The following is a 19,243-nucleotide window of genomic DNA, read 5'->3' on the forward strand; positions in this document are numbered from 1 at the left end:
ATAAAAATGCTTGCAACAACAAATCTACTCAAAATATGCATTAAAGATTTTCAAATATGTATATGTATATGTAATATATATAAATATGTTCATATAATAATGTTCTTCTCGATTATTGTTCGACTGCCAGAAACATTTCGATTCGGTACAAAACTAACAAATGGACCAGTGCCTACCTCTTCCTTTTGAGCACTGTTAACAAATTTGTTTATAAATATATATACATATAACGTTAATCCGCATATATATATATCAGTAAATATATATATATATTTGTTAAATGCGTCTCTGAAAAAATAGTGTCAACAATTTTATTAATATTTAAGGTTTCCTCTGTCTCCGAGTTTTGATCATATCTCAACAATTCTAAGCTTAAGCGATTTTTAAGTTTCCAATAGTTTGCTAATTATTCATGGACGATAGAAGTACCCTATGAAATACCTCATAAAAATTCCAAAGGGAAAGCATATTACATTTGACCTTCATTCTTATTAATTAGACAGTAGCTCCTTGGAGCCCTTCGATTGCCATTCATCCTAATGAAAGTTAAATCTAATATGCTAATGTATATATGTGGCTTCCTGAAATTGCCATTCAAATTAAGTGTAATCTAAGGTGTTCGTTTTAGATTCTTTAACATCTGCTGAGGGTTTATAAGGAAAGTATTATTATCGAATATTTGAACTCTGCAAAAATTAAAGCTGCTTCCGAGTTAATCCAATTGTTATTTTAAGCCTACTAAAAGGTATAGGGCACCATTGTAACAGGGCACAACTGTAACAAAGAATAACGGCAAGAGATCTGCGTCCATCCGCTGTAGACCCTAGTCTATGTGATAATTGTAGGAAGTGATCCTTAATAGGTTTCGCTGAAGCTAGCGCGCATAGATTACAAAGATGTGTGCATGTCCTGCGGTATAAAAATAGTCGTGGGCAGAAGTCCTTGAGAGTAGAGGCCTTCACCTAGGCTTTTTCGCTAAGCTAGTCGATCTGTGAAGCAGAGGGTAAGTACATTATTTGGTTATGGCCATAATTTATGTCAGTCCCACCTCCTAATACCATGTCGTGGGCTAGAAGGAGGGGTGTGACATGGTGATGGCGGAGCCGAACCGCCTGATGAACCACGTGACGATGCTATCGATAAACTTGACGTACGAGGAGCTGAACAGCCTAAATAGATAGCCGAACCCTTGTCAACCTCGCGAAGATCGACCCGCGATCCGTGGACAGATGATGGCACCGAACCTAAAAATGTAAAAACCCATATTAACACCTCGTCGAGCTACTAAACGAGCTATTTACCCGTGTAGGCATGCAGACCCGCGGGACTGCTGCGTGGACGCACACCAAAGCCGCTGACTGTGCTGGCGCTGCGCTGCAGCTGAGCTCCACTTCCATTGCTCTCCACAGCTGCCGGCTGCTCTCTGGCACTGCCAGCGCTACTAACACGCGCTGCTCCGCTGGTGGCTACGGAATTGACTCGACCGTCTGACTTGTAGCTGTGGCGTGACGGAGAACGTTGAAGTTGAAGGTGCTGCTGTCGCTGCTCTCGACGAGCATCCTCAATAGCTGCTGCATATTCGGCAGCTTCGCTGGAGGTGGCTGGTAGCTGCTGATGGGCAATCTCATCCTCGGGTATACGCTCGTTGCCCACTGAGCGACGCTGCAAAGGGGAATGCTTTGGCGATGTGGGGCAGGACTGGGCTACGACGACTAGACCTTTGGCAGAGCTGCTGACGCTTAAGGAGCTTGAGGATGAGTTGTTACTGCTATTGCTATTGGCGTTGGTATTAGAGGACAGAGCGCGCACCCTCGATTGCGTGCTGGAGGCACTCGACGGACGACGTCGGAAAAGTCCCTTGGTGGGGTCCATGTTACAGACGCCTAATAAAAACAACAAAAACAAAATTTTATGATTTGAGCAACAAATTCTAGGTTGAATGAATCATTTAATTATTCTAGATATATAATATCGAAAGACTAGCGCTTGGCCTTTTGCTTTTTGGGCAGTCGCTTGCCAGCGGTTGAACGGGCTTTCTGTTTTCCGGAAACGGCTTTTTCTTGGTCTGCCTCAAACTTTTTAGCCAGCCTTTTCATGTGGGCAGTATAAGAGCTGTGACGCTCATCTTCCTCAGCCTCATCGTCCAGATTATTGACAAAGCGCCCAGCGTTCGCGTCTGCATTGTAGTAGATTACATTGGGCATAAGCTCCTCGCCAGAGCTGGTGCTGGACACTTCAGTAGAATCGTCCAAGTTATTCTCGCTTCCCATCTCCAGTTCACTCTCGAACTCATACCGTGAAGAGTCAGAGGTGCGCGCCTGCTGAAAGGTTCTGTCCTTCCATTTGTTAACGATAAACTTTAGAGTATAGGCAACGTTTCGTCCAACTGTGGAGCGGGTACCCTCTGAACCACCAAAAGCACGGCCGTCAATTGTGTAAAAGGGTGTGATCGCACCTGTGGGGCATTTTTCGCCGCGAGAGCAGTTTCCTTCGCATATGTCTTTGTTCTGCAACAGCTCTTGGTAGCTATCTAGGGCCATTGCGCACTTCACCCGATCTAGTTGCTCCAGCGCCGACGACGGGAAACGCTCCCTCAGACGTCGACGCTCCTCGGATAATTTGTATTGCTCGAACTCCAGCAGCTGATTTTGAAAGCCCGTGTTGGGATTGGCTACTGCGCGACCAGCGCGCACCACCTTCAAAGCCTCCTTCCAGTTCAAATGCGTTGCAGTCATAATGTAGGCAACAGCGACGGTCACTGAGCGGGACATCCCAGCCAGACAGTGGATCAGCACATTGCCCTCCCTTAGCCGGGCTGCGTGAATAAAGTCGTTGCACACGGAAAAGTATTGCGACAAATTTTGATCCGGAGTATCAGAAGCCATGACACACAAATAGTGCTTGTCCTAAAGAGAGTTCAGATGCTGTTAGTTTCTGTGGCCTGCAGAGGAAGGGGATGGACCTACCGGCAAGAGGCGCCTCGGACTGTCATGTATAGCAATAATATGAGAGATTTTGAACTTCTCCAGCTGCTGATAGTCTTTGGAGTCGCGGTAGTTGCCCACATATAGTCCCGGCAAGACCTGCCAAAATATAGGAGAAGAACTTTCAATTATTAAAATTCAGCTCATGGAAATATATATTACATTTCCCATATGCCACTCCATCTTGATATCCGATACAATTAAATCGTCTACAACATTAATATTTGATACATACAATTGGATTTGTTTGTTTGAAAATACAAAAGCCTGTTTGTTGTCTGTTTATTGTTGCTACAGGCAACTGCCGTTGACAACTATCTCTCAGGGTCGACTTTTCAGGCACACAGTAAAAATATATGTTAATATCAAATAACTGAGGAGTAGCAAGTTCAATGCAAATTTAAAACGAGTTTGAAATATAAACTACTGAGCTAGGCTCGGTGTACGAAAGGAAGTTTATGAGACTACTGAGAGAGTGAGAGAGAGAGAGAGAGAGTGAGAGGAAATGAGAGGCTTTTGCTTAATGCTTAGCTTAAAAACAACAAACACTAAATTGTCATCCTCCTAATATCTGCTTATTATATATTTACTTGGCCATACTTAAATATTTCTAAGCTCTATAAATTTCCATTTACCAACAGCTGTGTTGGATTTAATGAGAAACTAATTTCTCACATTTTAAGTTGGAGTGTTCCAATTAATTTGCTTGTGCTCTAACTCTTATAGCATGTTGAACCAGTAAGAGATGCCCTGAAATCTGAGAACTAGTGATATTCCAATCATTATACGTTTCTCTTAAACATATCCATATACAAACAGCTCACACTCATTAGCACGTGGTTAGCCGGTTAATTGGGCTGGACTTTACTATATTAACTCAATTGAATAACTATCTGAATCAAACTTTCAGAATCTGTTTATGACATTCACTTGTGAGTATGTGGCAAAGCGCAAGTACTTGAAACATGTATTTCGTGAATCTAGGGAAGTTGGCATGTATTTAAAATCTAAAATACAATATACAAAATGCAAAATGCCCAATAAAAGATCTGTATTTCGTACAGCAAACACCACAGTAAGTAAAATAGTTAAATTTTCTTGTGGTATTCAAGCTGCGCTTAAAAAAACTAAGTAACTTTAGCATAACAATAAAATGTGATGATTTATTGAAAGAAAAAATAAAAAGCTAATAGTCGTATAGTATACACAAGTAATATTTTAAGGCTCTAGCTGTTTTGGTTTTTGAGATCGCTGCGTTCATGCGGACGAACAGAAGGACATGGCTTGATCGACTCGACTCTGTCGTCGTGATCCACAATATATATACTTTAAGGGGTCTGCCACGCCTACTTCTGCCTGTTACAAGCATTTTTAAAAGCCCTCTCTCATTTTAGATGAATTCAGTGTATATATATATTATCAATTGGTACTGATTGGCTGATATTCGTTTCTTAATTAAGTTGACAACATTTATGTGTGAGCTCTTACCTTGTTCATACCATTCCCCATGTTTCTTCATTTAAATGTCGCGAACACCTTCCGTCAATGGTCAAGGCCTTAAAGTACAATAAAAGTGAAAGAAAAAATTATTTGACAAGTTCATGGAGAATATGGAATGTGGAAGTGGAAGCGAAGGAAATGCGAAGGCGACCGCACATCAATCAGTCGGTTGTTCATATGTCTGCGTATTGTTTGTGGCCGCCCATGATAAAAGTGTGGCAGCTGTGGCGACTGTCAAGCACAATGCCTACCCGAGGCAGGCAAGGCAGCAGCAGAAGTAGGCACAAGTTGCCTCCACAGACAGACAATCGTGGCCTCGACAACAGAGGCAATGCATCCGTTGCGGAAGTAAACAATCCTTGACGTAGCTGCTTTTGTTGCAACTCATTAGTGGGAGAGACACGCTGACAGACAGTCGAAGCACATTTACCTGGGATCGGCGGAGAATTGCAACTGGGGCTGTGCAACTTATTACAATTGAGTCTGAATGCCAAGGGTCGCATGAGCAACTGAATAAGCCGCGATGCCCTCCAAAGTAGACAAGGATTATGGCCCAAAACCAACAGGTGGTAGGTTCTGAGGCCGCGACTGAAAACAAAAACTAGCTCAACGTCCACCAAGTCATGACGCTGCTTGGCCTGGCAAGCTTTGACTTATGTAAGACAAAGCAGACGCTGCTCAAGTAGGCGCCAGCCAGGCAGCCTAAAATTCATTATGCACAGCCCTCTTTGTGGGTACTTTTGGAATTAGCCACATTTACATATATCACAAGTAAACGCAATGAGTGCAAGTGAAGCTTTGTTAAATTTCATACCTGGCAACATGTCACCTTACCGTCTAAGCGACTGAGTGACTGACAAAAAGATGGTCCCACGATAGAGCACGTGTGGCACGTTTCTTGTCGTAACAGCAGCCATTTAACACAGCCAACCAAACAAACGAATGCGCATCCCCTTCCTTTGCCAGCTGAAGGCCGTATCATAAAAACTACAATTAAATTTAACTGCTGCAGTCGAGAGTGCCCGACTGAGAGATGCCCTGTGCTGTATAAGAAAATACTGCAGCCATGTTTGACGAGTAATGCATCCCAAAAAGTTACCTTATCTCGAAGTAAGAAAAGGAATCGAAAGAGTTATTATGCAAATCTTCAGAGCAACAAATAATAATTATCAATTACAGTCGCTTCATCTTCAATAGTGAAAAGACAAATTAAGCCAAGCATCCTAGACGGAAAAATAAAACAAAAAGAAACAACAAAAATTCTTATAGATACAGGAAAAAAGGGTCATTAAACAGTTACAAATTTTAAGAAACGTCTTTGGAACCTATAAGCCTAGCGCTTAGCGGAAAACTGCCTGAACCGACCAACCTTAAGCAGCAAGCGACCGTCTAGCCAATTTTCTTAGATTACAGGGTATGTAAATTGGTGCAGTTAGCTCTTGTGTCAGTGCCATAGCAGGTAATTGATCACACAAACGAGTGCTTAGCTTCTGTGAGGCAGCGCTGACATGGACTGGGGCGTGGGTATCGATCAGATCAAATTAAGCATCTGCTGAAAATAGTAGACACCCAATGCCCTGTGGGTGGTTGCAAGTTGCAACCACACCAAGCCTCATTCAATTCAATTGCTGTACGTTTGTGTGTGTAGCTCCAGGTGTGTCTGTCAGCTTATGCCTAGGCTCATCCATTGACCAAACAATTTCAGAACCTTCACATTTCGTCACATCGCATTTGCTCAAAGAGCTTTCAATGAAATTGTGCAGAAATCTACTTGACTGTATTTGTCGAGCACTTGGTATGACAGTAAAAGTTTGTCAATTGCCGAGGTATATACTAGATAATAATCTAGTATTTAGTATATAGTATTTAAAATTTAGCATCTAGTATCTAGTATTTAGTATTAAGTATTTAAATTGTGGAATTTGGCATCTAGTATCCAGTAACTAGTATACAGTATATAGTATCTAGTATCTAGTATCTAGTATCTAGTATCTAGTATCTAGTATCTAGTATCTAGTATCTAGTATTTAATATCTAATATCTAGTATCTAGTATCTAGTATCTAGTATCTAATATCTAATATCTAATATCTAATATCTAGTATGTAGTATCTAATATCTAATATCTAGTATCTAGTATCTAGTATCCAGTATCTATTATCTTGTATTTAAGCCAGTATTTCGTCTGCATGTTACGAGCCACTTGATCTGCAAATTGTTTTCTAACTTTTCATACCTTTGCGTCCACGAAATAAATCAATAACTGCAACTAGTGAACGTATTTGGCTACCTAAAATTGAGGCAACAATAAAAAAGTGGCGTGTACCTTTAGGCGCAACGGAAATACTATTCAAATTTACGGTTAGCTTCAATTATACAAAAACATTTGGCAACGAGCGCTGCATTTAAGCAAGGTAAACTACGTTTGGCCGCTTCTGTATACTCTTCGAGCATTGCGAATGGAAAGAGGGTATGATGCGTTCACTCGTAAAAAGTAAACGAAAATAATTATATTTATAGAAATAGTAATACTCCAATCTTATGGATGAACATATTTGCTCAGAATAATCGAATTTTTCTCCCAAATATTTCTTTTTTCTAGTTTTTTCTTCTTTACTTGCTTTTATGTATATGGTATTCCAATATCTATATTCTCCTATTATTTCAAACTTGACAGATTTATAATTTAATATTTTAATATGTATATGCTAAAACAAATATGTAACTTTACAGCTATCTATAATAATAATAATAAATATATAATATATCTATAATATATTAAAATACTTGGTGAGGCTACTGTTTGATAGGCACATGTATCTTGACTTTGGCACAGATTTTTTTATTTTTGACAACTATTTTTGTGTCCAGTCGTTACATGATAGTGGAGGGCAGCTCAGGGTATCTCGAGGTGCACCAGTTAATCCCTGAGATCTGTGTTGTTTCCCATTGTTCTCAAGTTTGCTGCCAATTTTTTCACTTTGCTAATTGGCAGAGGACTTTGCAGGAATTAAATTTATTTGCAGGCCAGTCGAAGCTAACTTTGGTTCTGATATAGTTATTAAATAGTTCTTTTTATTTCTGCTATACGTTGTCTAATGACTAGTCTGCATAAATTAGCAGAGATTGCGACCTTGCGCCCGCTCAATAAATGTGGAAAACATGAGCCAAGCATGTCGCGTGGCGTGTCGCGAGGCTACGGACCCGGGCTTTGACATTGGCATGGACTCAACTGTCCCCCACTGTCAGAGCCTAACGGGCAGTCAATTATACCGTTTACACATTTTACATTAGCAATAAAATAAATATATGCAAGCACTGTACTCACGCAGGGCGCAGCTCCGACAATTTATTTGACTGCCTAAAAAACAACAGGCGACAGGGGCACCTACGGGACTTCGCCTCTGAGCAGTAAATTCCAATGGCTTGCCCGAGGCTCAACGAACTGTGCGAACTGTTGTAATAAACTTCAGCGCCTTGGCCCTATGAACCATAAACAGAACACACACACACCCAAATGTAAATGAATGCGATCAAATTTTGGTTTTTTGCTGCCAGTGGGAAGTTGGAGTGAAACTCAATAAAGCATTAACCAATGAAGCAAAGCAAAGCAGAGCAAAGCAGAGCCTAGCTAAGGGGGAAGCAAGGCAACTAGCGCCGCCTTGTCTGATGTTTAGCAAATGTCAAGATAAGTCAATGGCCTGAAGAGCGATAAACAATAGACACTGCTAACTATAGTCGACTGTGACCGACTAAGTTAAGCCTCTGAAGAATACAACCAAATGTGGGCCAAGAGTTATATAGATATGGTGTAAACGAATGCAAAATGTAGTTGTTGGCTTAAGTAGTAGTAATTCGTGAGAAATATAGGATTTAGATTTATCACTTGGTCAGTTCAGTTATATAGCTTATGGTACCAGGCACGATGTATTCACTTAATAAAACAAACCCAATTAAAAAGTGTATGCAAAAAACATGCTCCACATGCCGTCATAAAAAGGTTTATTAGCATTCAAGCAAACAGCAATCAGACGCTAACAAATCAGGACAGCAGGAGAAGCGAAAAGTGCTGATATCATGTGGCTTTGAGGGATCCTGTTCCATTGCAGGGGATTTATTACATTGCCAATGGCTGCCGGTCAGAGTTATGTAAACAATATGAGCTCCTAACCAAACAAATTCTTGAATGCTGATAAGCAGCAGCCAAGGCAGAGTCCGGGCAGCTGTTCAGCCACTACCTTGGATATGTGGGATAAATTCCGCCAGCTAAGTAACTGCCATTCATCCCGGCTAATTATGCTTGTTGTTGGCTTGGAGGCGCTTATAGCCCACATGCATACGCAAACAAAGGCTCGAGGTCGACGGCGAATGCAAAGACCCGCTTCTAAACGGAAGGGCGCCTTAGCACTCATGCAGTCAAGCCAAGTCCAAAAATGTGGAAGCTTTGCACGTTCCAGTTAATTTAAATAATTCATTTTCAGAAATGGTTTGTGAGTCGAGCCCTGCTTATGAAATTCACGTTGACAAATTCAAATTTCAAATGTTGCGCAAGGGAAATCATACGAAACTCTAATTAGTTTTAGTTATTCATATATATTCCGGGAAAAAGGATCATTCTGAATTAGGTATAAGAACTGAAACAGTTGCAATCTTCGAGCAATTTGAAGACAAGTTAAATCTCTACTTAATACTTCGGACTATCAAATAAAAGCAGAGGCAAGTATTAAACAGAATGACCTCACAATGCAATTAATATTTTCTGATCTGATGCGCTTTAATGGGCGTTGAGCTAGTGAAAGCTGGCTCAAAATCTGACCAACCAACTGACCAGGCTAACGATGAGGATTATGGATGGTTGAGTGTTAAAGTTTGTCAGCTCAAAAACTTAAAAGAAAATATTGTTTCTAGCTCTTCAATTTATTTATCGCAGAATGCATAAATTATGGCATTTCACAAAGGGTTAACATGTTTAAAAAAAAACTATTTAAGGCTAATATTTCTGCATATGTCACAGCGGCTAAAAATATTGAGGTAACATTAAAGCAAGATTTTTTTATTTGTCTAATTTGACTTTTTTCTGAATTAAAGTTCAAATGACAAATGAAGTTCTATAATTCTGAATAGATGTCAAACCTATAAATATGAATACTCTGCAATTAGGCAGACCTCTCGAATACTATAGAAATGCGAATTTTATATGTTCATTGATATATTGAGTAAATATAATTCAGGTGCGAGATATATTTGAGAAAATGCCACTACCAATTTCTACCCGTTTGGGAGTGTGCCTGTGTGCGAATTAAGAGTCATCAAACATTCCGTCTACAACTACATCTACATCTACATCGTGCTTCATCAGCAATCAGCAATCGGCAATCGGCAATCGGCAATCCCCATCGACCATCATCGTCATCTAAAATGAATGCCGCACTCAGCTGTGAAAGCGCATGGAGAACGCCTCAGCGTCTTTTGGGGTGCCCAAGTGTCCTGCAAGTGTTGCTGTTGTCGAAAAAGTACAATTTGCACACCAATTTAGAGCCGCAGCAAGCCACAAGCGAAAAGCACTCTGGATAATAGGGCTGTGACACGGCCCTAAATATTACTCATACGACTTGTGGCACAGCTAATTGCGTTGCTATAAAGGATAGTCTAGGCTACGTTAATTTCCATGTTGCGTGCAGACATTTTGCGTAGGACCAGTAAAAAAATCAGCTGAAAAGCCAGCTAACTGCAAATTACGCCATCCTGCATTGTAATTTTCTAACTATTTGCATTTGCATTAATTTCCCAAATGTTGAGCAAGAGCGGAAACGGGAAGTCCCCGGGGACGCGACAATAATATAGGTATTATAAGTTTCCATGAGTAACACTCAACACTTACCTTTCTTTGCGACTTATGCTACTGGTGTGGCGTCAGTTCCTGGTATCCACGTCAAGTCGCAGTCACTTCAATACTACTTCATGGGCACATACGGACACACGCACACGCGGGAAGAGGCTAAGATGGACACTCCTTCACGGCTGTTATATCACACACGGCGCACGGGGCAAGAAAAGGCAAGAGGACGCCAATGGCAGCGACTATAACGACTCTGAAGCTGTCTGCAGCCGTGGCCACCGAGCAGAGTTTGATTTTGAATTCAATTTTGTTGTTGTTTTTGTGTAGTTTTGCTGTTAAATTGTGCCGTGCTGCCCCGAGTAGAACCAAACTGGCAACTTTGATAACTGTTTTTTTTAAGTTATTTGCTTCATTTAACATGTCTCATTTTTGCAGATGGAAAAATAGTGTGTATCGAAACGCACCGAATGGCAGCAAAAATACCAACGAGCCAACGAACCAGCAAAAAGCCACAACAAAATAACAAAGTCCAGCCGCAAGAACGGCGCGCGAATGAATCTTAAAAAAGTGCCGAGTGCCCAATTAGCCGAAGCGTTAAAGCACCTCAGACGCTGCTCGCGGACTGAGACAAAGTCTTAACCCAACTAAGAGCTGGACTCTAGGCGAAACGAGTGAAATGTCGGAGCCGAGAGCCATGAATGAAGCACTAGACTCTGGACATGCGCAGTGCGCAGCAAAACAGAAGCGCGCCAACTAAAAGCACTCGACACAGTTCTCACTCAACTCACAATTGCTCTCTTACAAGGTTATATAATCACCAACCAAGGACTAGAAGGAGGAAACGATAGAGCAGAAGAAACAGAAAGACAAAGAGAATGAGAGAGCGAGCGAGAGCGCGCGAAAGAGAGCGGTTGAGTGAAAGCATTCGTTTGGTCAATCGAAGGTGCCGCTTAATGTGCAATCATGATGCACAGTTACAGTTACAGTTGACGACTCATCGCTACCTGATTTAAGGAGTTTGTTTTTAAGCATTCGGTTAGCTAAAAAAGGAACGCAAGGCTATGCCCGCATATGTACATATGCGTGTATATCTGAGATTGCAATTCCAATTAAATATATAATTGGATTTATATATTTCATGTCTGTATATGTACGTCTGTATATGTATGTACATATGTATGGCTACATCATTCAGTATGTATTTAGAAGTGTGCAATATTTAAATATGAATTATTTCACTTTTATATGCTCAGCTGCCTCTGGTGTGGATCTCAGTGTTGTAGCTGTTGCCCACGCCTGAATTTATTTGGAAAATACATCGAACGCAAATAGCGGCAACGCGGCAACGCGGTATGGCGAGGCACGATTTTGTGTGGGCGCGCTAGTGACCAGGCAATATGTATGTATGTGTATGTACATATATTCCAATACTATATTCTTACATATAGATCTTATACAAACTCATAATATGCGACAATCTCTGACGCATCATCGTAGCCCAGAACTAAACTGTAAACAGCTGGTCAAAATTCATTTCAATGATAATTAAGTAATTATATACATACCATTACCTACTATCGGTAAACGGGCGGGTCGATTGATCGATTAATCTCTTCCGTTTACGTATGCAGCAATTTAAATCACCAAACAATCGCATTAGCAGATATGTCTAAGCCTTCAAAGTATAGCTTGAAATGTAAAGCATTGTACATACACACATATAGTGTATATGTACTCTACATATACATACATATGTTCATACATATATTATTTCGTATGTTCTGAGCTGGTTCGGAAGCCATGCGACTGTCGGCGCTGCTCAGTTTCAGCCAACGGAATTTGCTCTCTCGAGCAGCTTTTAGATACTCAGCTGATGATTATTGTTGTAGTAGGTATTGGTGGCACTGGCTATTAATAAATCTGATGTGTGTGAATCTTGAGCACTCGAATAGCCCACGATCGGAACAGAGAGAGCAAATGAACGGTGACTTCGTTAGACAAAAATTGAGAAAGTGATGGAGAGAGAAAGACGGAGAGAATGTAAAATATGAAAAAAAACTGTCGCTTACAATTTGTAGGCACAGTGTATTTACCATTTTAGGGCCTAACTGCTATCCGATAAAGCGGCACAAGCAAAGTTAACAAGTCGCGTGCTAGCTCAACTTATTCATTGAGTCAACACGAGAGAGCGTACTTAATGTGAGAGGGAGAGAGAGAGCGAGTGGGACAGACTGTCGTTGCCAAAGGTAGCATCAAGGCAGTTGCAAAACGAACGAACGAACGAACGAAAATATTGTGTTCAGTCGACGAGCAACATTTGCTGCGAGCAGTGGTCATAAGCGTGTGTTTGCAGGCTAACGGAAAAGTGGACTTACGTGGTTTGTGCGTGTGTGTGCGTTCGCAGCAATGTGCAAAAATATTTTTATCTATAGGTGTTGTATATTTAAATTGAATATATAAATATAAAGCATCATTCTGAGCATACATAACATATTGCTACAGAGAGACAATTAGAGAAAGAGAAATAGATAGAGAAGAGAGCGTGATAACGTAGAGAGAACTTCAAGTGGCCAACGGAAGTACGTAAAAGCTAAAAGCATCGAGATTGCATTTGTGTGCGTGTGCTGAACAGCTGCCGTGGCTGTTAGAAAGTGTAGCCAAAGAGTGACATCACGTCAGCCGTTACGGATACGACTGCGACTGGGATACGTAGCAATTAGCAATTAGCAATCTGTTTTAATATTGTGCAAAATCACAGCGCTAATCCCAACGGCAACTGGAACTGTCGAAGATCCGTACAACTAATTGTATGTACCAATTGTATCAATTTAAAAATCGAATCTGAGCGGGACAGTACTAGTCAGCCGAAACAAGACGACAGCCGGCTGCAGAACGTACGAGAATCAACGGACAAACACATTGTCGCTCTCAAGGTGAACCTGCCTGTGAGCATACAAGCAGCGGCAGCGGCAGCGACAGTGGCAGCAGAAGCAGCAGTAGCAGCAGTAGCAAAAAAACTCAAAGCTATTTATTTCGAAATTAGTCGCAGCGTTTCGAGACGCGTCGAAAAACGGAAACAGAAAGTGACAAAAGGAGTCGCTTGTGGCACCCAATATGAAGCCAACTGTGATAGCTGCAAGTCAAGCTAGCGCAGCCAGCGGTGCTGGTGGTAGCACCAGCAATAGCAGCAACGGCAACGGCAACGGCAACGTAACGTCCGCAGGAGCCGGCGTCAACATACCCATCAGCCGTGAGTATATGGGGATCGGAGGAGAGCACAACGCCTCACCCCAGCAGCATCATCAGCAGCATTATGCACAGCAGCGTCTGCCGCCGCAGTTCTACAACAGTCAGACAGCGTATGGATCACCTCGGCAGCAGCAGGTTCCTCCAAATCAGCAGCAGCAACATTTTCAGGTGAGTGACTGGCTAAAAATCGACGGCGCCAGCCCCAAGGTCGTCTCTTTGCCCGCTTGCTTATATGTACATATGTGCATTTGTATGTTGACTTGTAATTTGGCGCCCGACAAGGTCGCCTTTGTATTGTTGATGTCGCTGTTGCCGTTGTATTTGGCGATGGAAATTTAATTAGCTCGTTCTCACAGAATGCACAAAATACTCACTTGGAGAATATACAGACAGACAGATATATACGTGTATGTATGTATAAGCTGAGAAGTAAGAAGTGTGTCAAGCGATTATGGTTATACTATTGGCCCAATTGGCTTAGTCTTCATGCAAATGTGTGCACATAAGGGCCCTCATAGATTGGTGTACTGATTGTGGTTGGTTACAGTTAACGCTGCGTATGAGCAATATGAAACTTTAGCATAGAACAACAACGTGACAGCAGTGGTTTCACTTAGAGTGATCTTGGACTGTTGCTATCTAATCAAATTTCTCGCCACACACAAAAGTGTTCAAAAGTGTTTCGAACGAGAAGAATAGACGCTCTATCGTTAAATATACACACACGCATTGATTTCTAGAAGGTACACTATGATAGACAAACGCAAATGTTGTGGCCACAAGGAGAGACACACAGAGAGAAAAGCAGAGAGAGACACAAAGAGAGAGATTTCGCTCTATCGCAGCTGTGGCTGTGGCTGTGGCTGTGGCTGTGGCTGTGGCTGTGCACTAACTTGCTTACATACTTACAGGCAGAAACACCTCACATATACGTATTTATGAATGTGTGCATGTGGGTGGGTATATCTATATATATATATATATGTGCATATATGTACAAATGATTGAACGTATACACAATACGCTGCGTAGGCGACGACAGCTCACGAAATAAAAGAATTAACTAGTTGGCCAAGACAAAGGGGCCGAGACGATCGTCGTCATAATTATCTGATTGGAGAGTGACTTAGTTTATTGATATACTTATGGAAATACAAATATGTATGTGCACACACTCGTACTTATACAAAATTGTAAATTACAAAACAGCTGAGTTTTTATATTGCTTTTTACTCCCATTAGGAATGGCTAGTAAATTGGGGTAAATCCAGTATTTGATTGCATTTTATTAATTAGAAATTTAAAATCTGTTATTTATATACTTCTAACAGCTGAAATCATATAAAATAAATACATTGCTTATTTATTGGATATAGAAGATTTGTAGTCTAAGAGTGACTAACCAAAATCCAAAAATTATAAAAAGAAATTTTTATTCTGCTTCCATCCAAATATTTGTAGTTTACGAATCCAACAAATATTTAAAAAAAAGTATTTTCTTTTTATTGTATCTTAACTGAATAGTTAGCCCTAGATATATCCCACGATAGTGGCTTGGCTCAAAAACTATTATACTATTCAGTTCCGACTAGAGCACTCGTAATTGTTTGATATATGTTTGATATATTCCCGCCTATGGTTCGTTTGTTGATGACATTTTAAATAGTTCTGTTCGTATCAGCGCAAATCAGTTCGTCACTATTGAAGCTAGGGACTAAACATTTTGAATATATACTCGGAAGCACTATCATTTTATAAAGCGTAAAGGCTCTCCCGATAAGTGTTCAGGTACGATTTATTATTTAACGTGCTAGAAACTTGAGATTTGCATCAATTTCTCAACACAAGACCCAACATATACAACATATATATCAACGTTAATTGCGCAATCAGCCTATATAGTGTTATGCACAAACTCTGTTATATTTCGAATACTATTGATGGTAGACAAATTTTTATTTGGAATATAAACTTGTGATTATATAGATTATATATATATTGTTTATACATAAATAATTAACATTTTTATTATATACTGATGATATACATATATATCTATGTATATCTTTTACTGCCTTGGAGCTTGGTACTGAAAAATTAGATTATTCAGTTATTGTTATTGTGTTACACCCAATTCATATGCACAGTTACAAAATTTGGCAGTTACGTTACTGCAGACTGCTTCGAAGGACTTTAAAGATTGTCCAAATATTATATATCTACGGCTACTAGGGGAATGTCAAATGGAGAAGAGCTATTTCTTTTACAGTTCTACAGTTAGAGGCTCTATATAATCGACATCCGCTATGAATGCCGCTTGGGGGCGTAACAAATCGGAAAACTCTAAAAGTTCCATTCTTACTAGTTTTTGCTTTGTATTTAAAAACTGAATCGCTTTGCATAAAGGATTTCATAAGTAATATATATATATATATATATATATATATATATATATATATATATTTGTATTATATATACGTGCCAATGCTTATGATATTGCTGCTGTGAGCTTAGTTCGTGAGGCTAGTTCGTGAGAGCGGCTTCCACTCTGGCTGAAGTTTCGAGAAAAATCGAGCAACAACTTGAGGTATAGTGGGCGTCCGAGGAATTCTATAAAAGCCTGTTGGCAGCTGCTGGCGAGCTCATTCACAAGAAAACAGTTAAGTGACAAGCACGTCATCGCGTCACGTTAAGCGCTAAGGAAAGCGAATAGAGAACATAAAAGTGCTCAGGAAAATTACGAAACGCTATTTACTGATAAAGCAAACAATTAACTTCAAATAGGTAATGGCTAGAGATGGAACACATACATGAAGGATTGGCAGGTGTACATGCATACACACATGCACTCAAACAAGCACACACACACATACACGTATACAGAAATAAAAGTTTGTTTTTGCAACTATGCATGTGTGTGTGTGTGTGTGCGTGTGCATGTGTGTGCGTGTGTGCGTGCATTGTGTTGTTACGCTCAATGGGACATCAAAGCGTTTATTTACACGTTGACGTCACTTGTTTTTACTACAGCTCCAATTTCTTATTATTTGTCATAAGCCCACACACACAGACACACACACAGACGCACTTGTTAGCGACTTTGCGCTTGAACATGAATCATACGCTTATTTATGAACATACACACATATATATACATATGTACACAAAAGTTTTGTGCTTTGGTGCGACCTTTGGCTCTCTACAGCAATGAGGAATTGATTGTTTTTTGCTACTTTGCAGCAGCCCTTTGGATTTGAACCGGACATGGATATGGATATGGAAAATATGTTCGGACGGTCGCGGCTGGGACGTCTAAACAATGATCCTTTCGCTGGCTTTGGAGGCACACGTAAGCGGAATAGTTTGCACGATCCCCAAATCCCTACCCATCCCCAGGCACACTCAATGCACGCTGACGATGACTTTTCTCATTATTTTGACGATGCTGCAGACTTTGGATTCCCGCAATTTTCAACACTTGGCCGGCGAGGTCGCGTAGCCGGTGGCGCCAATAGCAATATAGAACCCGACGATGATTTTTTTCACAGACTGCCATCGGAGTTCCGACAATACATACCAGAGGGGTTTAGTAGCCGTCGAACTGTAGGCAGCGTCCCTTCTCAGCAGCGTCCACAGCAGGCACCGCAGTACTACCAACAAGAGTTTGGTGTGCCCCAACAGCCGGGACCGACGGCACAACCGAAGGGACCGCAATCACCCTCGAAGCGGCTTTGCGATGCTGCCATCCAAACGGATGACCCCGCTGGCCGCTCGGAGGTTGATTGCGCACCCACTGTAAACCTAAACCAGCATGGACTGCGCAATACTATGGATATGGGCGTGAAGAGCATCGCTGAACAAGAGCAAGGGCCGCGTTCGCATTCAGCGCCGCCCCCAGAGCAACAGAAACTAAATCAGCAGTACCAGCAACATCAACAGCAGCAACAGCAGCAGCAGCATCAACCGCAGCAGCAAACAAATCAACGGCCTACGCCGCCACCACAATTTGGCACGCAGACTAGTCCACAAGTACAGCCAAACTTAGGGACGGGTCAGCCGCAATTTCATAAGACTTACTATGCGCCACAGCAGCAATCGCATCCCCAGCAGAAGCAGCAGACGCCGCCGCCACCTCAAACGCCCGGCGGCAGCAATGTGCGCACCATACCAATTTTCGTGGAGGGTCGGGCCGATCCCGTTATCAATGCTCATAAGGAGATACCAACTCAAAGTGATTCAGGTGTAGGTCCAGCTCAGGCTCAGGCACAGGCCTGGTCCCAGGCATATGCATCAACGCCGGCAAATCAACAGCACCGCCCTGCTCCACTTAATACTCAACAGCCGCAAGGCGATCATCAATTGCAGACGGACGCTGGTGTCGGCATGCCGCCACAGACCCCACATACGCTAGACTCAATCAAGAAGATTCAGGATATACAACGCGATGTTCTTGACCTAATGGCCAAAGTGGAGCAGTTCAAAGGCACTCGTCAAGACAAGGAATACGTATACCTGGACGAGATGCTTACACGAAACCTTCTTAAGCTAGACACGATCGACACAAACGGCAAGGATAGCATTCGGCTAGCCCGTAAAGAAGCTATCAAGTAAGATAAACTAGTACTTTATCGGCCTAAATCATAATCATAATCATATGTTACAGGTGCATACAGGCATCGGTCAATGTGCTGGATGCTAAAGCCGAGGAAAACGGCAGACGAGCATCTGGAATTGAGGAAAATGCGGTCAGTGCTGAAACAGCAGATTCAACACTTCCAGAAGAGGCAAAGCCTTCCGCGGATTCTGAGCCTGCTACGCCACAGCCTTTGGATGCAACCAAAATTCAAGATCCTATACCACTACCGCCGCCGCAAAGTACCGCAGAGGAAGCTGCTGACAACCCGACAGAAGAATCACAAGCTGCGTCAAACAACTCAATGGAAACACCCAAGGCCGAGAGCACAGCGCTAACAACGTCATCCGAATGATTATCAAAGGACCTGTACAGATCCGCTTCGAAGCAGCTATACAAATTAACCAAAATCAAATCAAAATAATGGGGGATCTAAAAATGATTTTTTTTAATATATCGGAGGCAAGCGATACATTTTGGATTAAAGAATGGTTTGTAAACATCTGGATGGGTGCTGGTGAGGCATATATAACTCTTTGCTGATATATGTATATCTATATATATATAAATTTATATATATGTATAATTATATATCTATAGATATACATATATATATATATATATATGCATATATATATATATTTATGCATATATGCATACATGCATACATCATTTATATGCGCAATTACATACACACGTATGTAAACTAGGCTTAAGTTAATATGATATATACATGACAAAGTGCCTGCTTAGAATTGAAAATTATTGTTGAGAATGTTACAATTAAAAAAAATAGAAGCTGATTATGTAGTTTATATCACAAGATATTTATAAATAATAGCACAGATCCATGTACGCAACAGCAATCATCCACCTAAACGGAGTATGATCTCATTGGAATGAGGTGCTTGCAACATTATTAAATTGTTAAACAAGGAGCTTTTGAATGCATTAATTTTCAGGTTGCTAATTAATAAAATAAATGTAGATATTGATCATCATATAATACATGTACATACAAAACATATATTTGATACAT

The 19,243-nt window shown here is 41.1% G+C and overlaps 2 protein-coding genes across 8 annotated transcripts; one reads left to right on the forward strand and one right to left on the reverse strand.

Moving 5' to 3' along the window:
* Nucleotides 1-898: 898 nt before the first annotated feature.
* Nucleotides 899-10,774, reverse strand: LOC111604328 (protein phosphatase Slingshot). 3 transcript variants are annotated; one of them, XM_023322388.2, is made up of 7 exons: nt 10,365-10,774; nt 4,473-4,540; nt 2,967-3,083; nt 2,456-2,906; nt 1,302-1,883; nt 1,049-1,244; nt 902-989 (listed from the first exon to the last, which is right to left on the reverse strand). In XM_023322388.2, the coding sequence occupies exons 2-7, from the start codon at nt 4,491-4,493 to the stop codon at nt 959-961; spliced, it is 1,398 nt and encodes a 465-aa protein (XP_023178156.1). In that variant the 5' UTR covers nt 4,494-4,540; nt 10,365-10,774; the 3' UTR covers nt 902-958. The 3 variants fall into 3 exon arrangements, with proteins under 3 accessions (XP_023178158.1, XP_023178156.1, XP_023178155.1); XM_023322390.2 differs by lacking the exons at nt 4,473-4,540; nt 10,365-10,774 and adding an exon at nt 3,147-3,450 and having other exon boundaries at nt 899-989; XM_023322387.2 differs by lacking the exons at nt 902-989; nt 1,049-1,244; nt 1,302-1,883; nt 4,473-4,540; nt 10,365-10,774 and adding an exon at nt 3,147-3,359 and having other exon boundaries at nt 1,916-2,906.
* Nucleotides 10,775-12,640: 1,866 nt separating this feature from the next.
* On the forward strand, nt 12,641-18,724 carry LOC111604306 (BAG domain-containing protein Samui). 5 transcript variants are annotated; one of them, XM_023322342.2, is made up of 4 exons: nt 12,641-13,739; nt 16,812-16,920; nt 17,023-18,178; nt 18,235-18,723. In XM_023322342.2, the coding sequence occupies exons 1-4, from the start codon at nt 13,437-13,439 to the stop codon at nt 18,557-18,559; spliced, it is 1,893 nt and encodes a 630-aa protein (XP_023178110.2). In that variant the 5' UTR covers nt 12,641-13,436; the 3' UTR covers nt 18,560-18,723. The 5 variants fall into 5 exon arrangements, with proteins under 5 accessions (XP_023178110.2, XP_023178107.2, XP_023178108.2 ...); XM_023322339.2 differs by having other exon boundaries at nt 16,812-18,178; nt 18,235-18,724; XM_023322340.2 differs by having other exon boundaries at nt 16,815-18,178; nt 18,235-18,724.
* The last annotated feature ends 519 nt before the right edge of the window (nt 18,725-19,243 follow it).

The sequence above is a fragment of the Drosophila hydei genome, unplaced genomic scaffold (genome assembly GCF_003285905.1).
Source record: "Drosophila hydei strain 15085-1641.00,03,60 unplaced genomic scaffold, DhydRS2 tig00000001-arrow-pilon, whole genome shotgun sequence".
In the NCBI taxonomy this organism is placed as follows: Eukaryota; Metazoa; Arthropoda; class Insecta; order Diptera; family Drosophilidae; genus Drosophila; species Drosophila hydei.